Genomic DNA, 7,905 nt, shown 5'->3' on the forward strand with positions numbered 1-7,905 from the left:
CGAAGGTAAATAAAATTAAATCAAAGTCAATAAATTTTAATATGAATTTTTTGTCAATGTAAGCTGATAATTGATTGCGTTTGTTTCTTACTGTTGGTGCTGCCAGCTCCTTCTAAAATCCTTAAATTTTGGTGTTCCTACCGATAACCGCCAAAATAATCTGGCCACATTGTTCTGCTTTGTTCATTTGGATGTCGACTTTCAAATGGATCGGTAGCATGGTGGTCGACAAAGAACTTTCGGGAAGGAAAATATCTTCCCAATTTGGAATAACTACTCATTTTAAACTAAAAGTTATTTCTATCTATATTTCAACCTTGTGGATGGCTTCAATAAAGCAAACAATTCAATATTGATTAAAGAGATGTTCCGTTTATTGTTAGAATGTAATGTTTTCCCATTTTTTTAATTGCCCGTTCTCATCTGACGCTCCTTGTACGCTTTTCTACCCAGCTCAACCGCAACCGGATAGCGTAACTTGCCACCCTCCGCATCATCCCGCTCCTGCTGCTCCTGATGCACTTGCTCAATGATGTTCTCCACGAACTTGGTCAACCCGTAGCACAGCTGTTCGAAAATACGCGCCTCGTGCTCGCTCTCCGGCAACCCCAGGTAGCACTGCAGCGTGGCCTGCAACGTATCGTACAGCACTTTCGTTTCCGGTGCCAGCCGCTGGGGACGGTTGTGCTGCATCTTTACAATTAGCTCGGGCATTTTGTCGAATATCCGATTGGCCAACGTTTCGAACGCTACCTTGCGCAAACTGCAATGCAAATTTTTGTAGATCAGCTCGGAATTTCGGGGTAGTTTAATGGCGGACTGTTGCGCTTCTGCCGATGCAAGCTTTTCCGTCCCTCTGTGGAAGAGATTAACCGTTAGTGAGTGGAAAATGTGAGACATCAAGACGGCCTTACCTCAGCTCGCTGATCAGTCCCTTTATACGCTCGATCGCCGCGTCCTTCATTCGTCTACCGTGCCTTTCGAGCGTTTCCTCCAGATGGGCCACCTTCGGGCGTGCCAGCTTCTCTATGCGCTCATACTGAGGCCCTCCAGCAGTGACGGAGGGTGTCGTTTCGCGAGCAGGTTCTTGCGCGGCTGGTGTTGCATCGGTCTCTTCTTCAATGCTCGACATTCGTGGCTCGAAGGATTGCGACAGTACGGATATACGGGAAACGTCCGTTTCTTCCTCCATCTCTTCTTCTTGCAGCTCTTCCAGCGCTTCCTCCATCTCTTCTACCACTTCCTCTTCCTGTTCCACGATTTCGGATTGCTCTTCATTTTCCCCACCGGCCATGATTCCAAGAACGGGTTTGTACGGGCTTTATGCACGAAAAATTTTGAAAGCTGATCGTTACCATCCAACGGTGAAAAAGTGTTTGAGCCCGCCAAAACACGACCCGCTGGTTACTATGATTAAAAGTGGCTGAACATTTTCAAACGCCTTCGTGCACCGTACCATTCGCCCATGTTCATCATAAACGTGGAATGCCGGTTATTGTTACAATTTATTTTAATTCGACTTACAAATACAGTTTACGTTGGCCATTACGCGCTCTACTCCACTATTCGCTTATGTATGAAATGGAACTTGTCGAACAAACCTTACACCTACATTACGAAGGGCCATGGAACACCCCGCACCCACCCTACTCCAGGGTAGGCATTTTTTGCTTCGTCTGCGACTCGTGCCATGCCTTGTTGATCATGCGCTTCGTTTCCGGGTCGCCCGACTCGTACAGCTGCTGCATAATGTTCATCAGACCGGCGGACGGATCGTCGCTCGTCGCCTTCTTCCCGTCCGACATCCGTTCGTCCTTCAGGTCCTGCAGCCGCTTGGCCGTCAGCGTCAGGTGGGCCCACTTGGCCGGTCCCTGCTTGGCCAGGTAGATCGCCACCATGTCGGACTTGACGCGCCGGTAGCTCTTTTCCGCGTCGATCGAGTTGAGCAGGTTGTTCACGACGAAGATGTAGTCCTTGTTGTTCAGATCGCTAATCACCAGCTGGAACGAGTTTTCGGTAAACTCCACGTTCACGTTATCTTCCGGCACCTGCTGCACGCCGTTCACCGTCACGAAGATTTTGATAAACTTGTCGCTCTGGTCCCACGCGTACTCCTTCAGCTCGACCTGATAGCGCCGGACGTCACCGGGGACGGAGGTCTGGACCGGTCGGGCAACGGTCTGTTCGCTGCTGGCCGCCTGGGCGGCAAGCAGATCCCGCTGCCGCTGTATGTCCGTCTCCAGCTTGCGAATGTCGATGGCCAGCATCTGTTGCACCCGGCTGCGCTGGGCACTCCCTGCCAGCTTGCGCATCTCCTCCAGGTCCAGCGTCAGCTGTGGAGAAGAAAGAAAGGAAGCACGACCGCGGGTATGTTAGAGGCCAAGGGCGTTCACTGTTGAGCACGCTGCACCGTGTTGCTTACATTTTCGATCGCTTCACGAGACATTCTTGTGTGTGATAGCTCGCGGGAATACAGGTTTTCTTGCGCAGCGGGGGATAAATCGTTCAACAAATGAGAAGCACGCACACGCACGTTTCGGGACTAGCGTTTTAGCCTTTTCGCTTGCTGATGAATTGATTCAGAACTTTGACAGAACGGGATGCTGCTTCTTCTTGACGTTTCCCGAAATTTCCAGCGCCGGTATCACAGTGGTCGAGGAAAATTCAATTCCAAACATGATTTCGTAAGAAAAATGCACAAAATAGGTCACAAAAGCACGTTTTGCTAAACTTTTAAATATTTTAAAAAGCTTCTTTATTAACGATAAGGCAACATTACATGTTTAGAATTTTAAAATAAATATTTAATATGCTGACCGCTTGCCACTCCCACTGTGCCAACCTGTCAACGGGAACAAAGGTGAATTCGGCGAAGGAAAAAAAGCGGGAACCACTGATAACAAACGTCACGGCGTCGAGGGCATCGATTTTCCACGAACACCACCCACCGTGCACCGAAATAAACAAAACAAACTACCCACAGGCACCACTTTCTTTTTCGCGCACAGCGTAGCACCTTTCTACCCACCGGAAACGGGGATCCACGCTTGGAAGGACACGGTTAGCAGGGCACGTTAGTGTAAACAGTAACAGAAAGAAAAAACGGGCGTGCTGGCGATCCCGAGTGGTGCTTCATTTTGCTCGAGTACCATTCAAACCCATCTGGTAAGCGTGCGCGATCAGCAAAAAGGTTCCGTGAGAGCGCGGTGAAGGAGATACGGCATTGGATTCCTTATTTGCCTGCCGCAGGTCCGTGCTTCCTTTGCCATTGCCATCCCAGTTGGCCACGCTCGGTCGGTCGCTGTATTTTGTGTGCGTGTGTGCTTCGTGTCTACGTCAAAGTGCGCCTGTCGTCGTCGTCGTCGTCGTCGCTGGGCGGATACCGCGCCGGGGACATTCTTTCGCATCGCACCCGTTGCGTAGTCGTTCAAGATAGGTCAAACTAGAAGCATGTCCATGAACGAGGGCATTGCAGTGGTCACGAAGGTGGTATCGACCGGTGTGCGCCGTGCCCCGGAACCGGCCACGGTGCTAACGCGCGAAGATCTTGACGCGGGCCCGGTCAGCTTGGACGAAATCGAGCCGGGCCTGTGGCTGGGCAATGCGTCCGCCGCGGCAGACGTCGGCACGCTGGAAAGGCACACCATCCGGAGCATCCTGTCGGTGGATTCCGTGCCGCTGCCGGTCCACATCACCGACCATCCGAATCTTCGCGTGCGCCACATCCAGGCGGCCGACGTGCCCCGCGAAGACCTGATACGGCACTTCGAGGACAGCAATCGGTTCATCGCGGACAGCCTGGCCGAGGGCCGCCACGTGCTGGTGCACTGCTACTTCGGCGTGAGCCGCAGTGCCACGATTATGATTGCGTACATCATGCAAAAGTATCGGCTCGGGTACGAGGCCGCCTTCCAGCGGGTGAAGGCGAAGCGGCGCTTCGTGATGCCGAATCCGGGCTTCGTCAATCAGCTCAAGCTGTACGGGCGCATGGCGTACCGGATCGATCGCACGAACGAGCGGTACAAACTGTTCCGCCTGCGGCTGGCGGGGGACAATGTGCGGAAAGCGAAACGGCTGCCGACGGAATGCATGGACGTGGTGAAGCCGGACCCGGGCGTTACGCAGGAATCGCCCGAACCGTACGTGTACCGGTGCCGCAAGTGTCGACGGGTGGTTGCGTCCCGGAGCAACCTGCTGCTGCACAAACCGAAATCGGCCACGGTGGCACAGTCGCCGGCAAAGGTTGGCCGCGAACCGGAAGCTACACTCGAGGAGGAGGAAGGGGAGGAAGAGGAGCAAGAGGAGCAAGAAGGGACTGGTGGCGACGGTGCTGAGAGTGCCAGCAGACCGCACGGTGCTGATGGGGAAAATGTGGCAGACGGTACCATGGCAACGGGATCATCAGCTGTGGACGGTGGCGGGGTGCACGAGCTGGGTGAAAAAGTGCGCCGCTGTTCGATTAGCAGCGAGCATAGCAACCGGTCGTCGGAGAAGGATACGCCGATGTGCAACAAAATATTCTTCATCGAGCCGCTCGCCTGGATGACGGACATCTACCGCAACACGCAGGGCCGGCTGTACTGTCCGAAGTGTACGGTCAAGCTGGGCAGTTTCAACTGGGTGATGGGTAAGTGTTGGAGGGCAAGGGGTTGAACACTTTCAACTGCTACCGAAATGTTGGTTAATGTGAACCCCATACGCTATTGTTGTCCCTTTCTAGCCACCAAATGTCCGTGCGGAGCAGAAATATTTCCTGCGTTTTATCTTGTCCCCTCGAAAACGGAATACTCGACCGTGGTTCAAAACGTGCAAGTGACGGTGTAATTCAGTTTGGTCGAGCGCACCTTTGAGCAATACCAAAGATAGCTACAAGAGCAGCAGCAGCAGCAGTATGTAGTAAGTGGCAGCGGGAAGTGAGCGGCCCGGCTTCATTCAATATTTATTGTCGCCCTTTATTTATTATTGCTGCCCAATTTCATTATGTTTGAGGATTTGCGTCATGAGGGCTTTGTTTAGGGTAAATGGAATCGACAAGCGTGTGAACGTGGCAGCTAGCAGCTCATCACAGCACCGCTCTTCCTGGAGAAAGGATTCAAATGAACCGTAGCCATAGGAAGAATGGCGTATTTTTTGAAGAGGGCTGATAAGAGATACTTGAAACGCGGGAAAGAAGGGAGAAGAGAAACAAAAACGCTTCACAATAGCTGATGCTGCGGTGGCGGCAGCTGGAAAACTTTCTCATCGCGAATGGTCGGCCGTGCTGTGATCGATGGAAAATAGCTAAAAATAGGTCAATTGGCGTATTTACACATCTTTCTCGTGTGGCTCAACATCAAATGGAACGATGGTTATGACGGTGATGATGATGATGTTGATGATGATGATGAGTTATACGACAATGACATTGACGCGAGAAACTCTCGTCATTCTGGTTTGAGTGATCGACAAAAAAAGAAGGATACCGACAGCAGCGCAGCAGTGAAATAGGATTCCTTTCCCATGGCATCGTCCGTCGACTGGGAACGAATGGGAAGTAATGAAATCGATATAGGATTATAGCGGTATAGAAATGGAAAAAACCTCAACACAAACAATTATCACACCAGGCCGGAAGTGAAACAATGAAACGACGAGATGTCCTTCCGAGTGTAACGATTACAGGCAAGCTCTGCACAATGGCTTTTGTTTCAGCATACGCCTTGCCTTTCTAACAGTTTTTTTTTAAATATTTGTGGGCAAATTTTTGGTTCGTTTAATTCCAAGACTTGCTGGCACAAGTGACTGATGCGCGCAAAAACTACCTTCTTCGGATTAGGCTCCACCAAAGCCGAAGCTGCTGCTGCTGCCACGTTACGATTGAATTGATACTACAAAAGCGTCTTCCGGCAGCCAGAAAACGAGTAGGAAAAAAAATCGTTATTTATGAGCCAAAAACATTTGCAAAAGAGCTTCTACCGTTTAGTATAAATTGTTCTACGTAAGTATTATGCTGCTTTGCATTGCAAGCGGTCGTTGGCGTTGAAGGAAGATAAAATAGCATCTAGCAGTAGGCAAGCAGAGCAAACCAGTAGAGAATCATATTTAATCTTCTGTAGGAAACATGCGTAGCAAAAATGGAAGGCATTGCTCTCTCTCTCTCTCTAGCTCTCTCTTAACGTAACAATACAATAATCTATACAATTTGCTATCTTATTTACGGACTTAGAAAATTGTGTCGTACTAGTGTGGTAGTGCAGAAACGGCAAAAACACACCGTAAAGCATTATTTACGATTGCAAAATCGAACGGAAAGAGAAGAGAAATGCAAATATACTATTACTATTGTTGGGGGTTAGTGTAAGGAGAACAATACACGACAGGCAAAACAATCGCACACAATGCGCAACTTGATTTCGGCTATACGGGTTTTGCGAATAATGATTTGTTGCAAAACGAAAGCTCCTAATTTAGGCAAAACGTGGTCCGGCGGGAGTGTGTTCATCGAATCGCGAGGTATCGATGATAAAGATCACTGTAAAACAAAGGTCACAATTAAATTTCAACTATCATATACACAAGCAAAGCTAGGCTCGCATACATATTTACTCATCGGGATAATTGGTTTTGGTGCAGTTTAGGCAAAACAAAGCATACGAGACTAATGGACAAGAAATATTTAATCCAAGGTAAAATCCCAGCTGACTGGAAAAATAAGCTTTCCAAATTGGTAAAATGAATGCGAACCATTGCATGACAACAATTAGCGTGTGTTTGTGTCTGTGTTTGTGTGTGTAGACGACAATATAAAATAATCCAAATTATTTACGTCACAATTTCTGGACAAATGATTACGGTTTCTTTCTCGACAAGGTGAAAAACACCGGCACCACTACTAACACCGAACAAAAAAAAACAAACAAAAAACTGGGAATATACGGGTGACTGACACACATACAAACACACACAAGCTTAATATGTAGGAATCGTATACAAATAATATAGGACCTTGCAAAGGATCCGCTCATAATATAGCAAGCGAAAGTTAATTGAAATAATCAAACTCAAGATAATCAAATTTGCATATTGTTTTTTTGTGGTACAATGTGGGAAAAGCTGAAAAAGAGCCCCGTCGTCTTTGTGCAACTATTAGTAGTAGCAGCTCGTTTTACCCTGCCGCGTACACAGTACGGCTGTTGCAGTAAAATCAAACATTATACAAAGTACATAATGAAATAAAGAAAAATCAAATTATACTTCAATAAATCAACAATACCACGCAGCAGCTAAACCGTTATTCTAAACGAAACATCTTTTTTCACTGCCTTCTCTGGACGCAACCTGTCCCAATTTTACTCTGCAAAAACACGCAGTGAAGCTGTTTTGCCACCAAAATGAAATCGTTTGTGACGGGAATCAACAGTTCACGTAACTAGGCCCTTCCCTGGCCGTATCCGAACATCCCGCCCTTCCGTAGAGTAAACCCATTTCCCGCGCACAGCCGTACGCAATTTTCGTTTGTTTGTTGTACAATGTTTGCTTCTTTTTTTGTTGTGTATTTTATGTGTATATATATTTTTTGTATAAAAAAGAGAATAAATCACTATTAGAGTTCACTAAAGTCTAAACCACTCTAAACTAGAGGAGATAAAACGTTCTAAACAGTGAGAATGAAATTAATAGCCAAGGGAGTAGAAAATAAAAAATGAAAAAAAAAAATCGCCAATCAGTGGCAATAATGACCAATATCGTAATGCGAAACTGTAACGCCAACAAAACTTCCTCCTCCTCCTTCTCGCCCTGGCCCTGGCTGGCACGATAGATAACAACGAGTGCCACTCTAACCCTGGGTGCCGGCAGTACCAAAACAAACAAAAGCTCTAAATTCTAAATAACGTTCAGCGCCTAATCTCGTGTTTCTGTTTCCTC

General features: G+C 47.9%; 3 protein-coding genes across 3 annotated transcripts; 1 reads left to right on the forward strand and 2 right to left on the reverse strand.

The window, feature by feature from the left end:
- Positions 1 to 350: 350 nt before the first annotated feature.
- On the reverse strand, positions 351 to 1,373 carry LOC133391281 (uncharacterized). The gene is made up of 2 exons (XM_061644064.1): positions 915 to 1,373; positions 351 to 856 (listed from the first exon to the last, which is right to left on the reverse strand). Exons 1-2 carry the CDS (start codon positions 1,292 to 1,294, stop codon positions 406 to 408), a joined length of 831 nt encoding a protein of 276 aa, XP_061500048.1. The 5' UTR covers positions 1,295 to 1,373; the 3' UTR covers positions 351 to 405.
- Positions 1,374 to 1,486: 113 nt separating this feature from the next.
- On the reverse strand, positions 1,487 to 2,632 carry LOC1281337 (calcyclin-binding protein). Its single transcript, XM_320934.6, has 2 exons — positions 2,423 to 2,632; positions 1,487 to 2,333 (listed from the first exon to the last, which is right to left on the reverse strand). Exons 1-2 carry the CDS (start codon positions 2,444 to 2,446, stop codon positions 1,647 to 1,649), a joined length of 711 nt encoding a protein of 236 aa, XP_320934.4. The 5' UTR covers positions 2,447 to 2,632; the 3' UTR covers positions 1,487 to 1,646.
- A 124-nt stretch (positions 2,633 to 2,756) lies between these two features.
- Positions 2,757 to 7,249, forward strand: LOC1281105 (dual specificity protein phosphatase MPK-4). Its single transcript, XM_061644063.1, has 2 exons — positions 2,757 to 4,627; positions 4,721 to 7,249. The coding sequence occupies exons 1-2, from the start codon at positions 3,451 to 3,453 to the stop codon at positions 4,822 to 4,824; spliced, it is 1,281 nt and encodes a 426-aa protein (XP_061500047.1). The 5' UTR covers positions 2,757 to 3,450; the 3' UTR covers positions 4,825 to 7,249.
- Positions 7,250 to 7,905: the final 656 nt, after the last annotated feature.

The sequence above is a fragment of the Anopheles gambiae genome, chromosome 2 (assembly GCF_943734735.2).
Source record: "Anopheles gambiae chromosome 2, idAnoGambNW_F1_1, whole genome shotgun sequence".
NCBI classification, from domain to species: domain Eukaryota; kingdom Metazoa; phylum Arthropoda; class Insecta; order Diptera; family Culicidae; genus Anopheles; species Anopheles gambiae.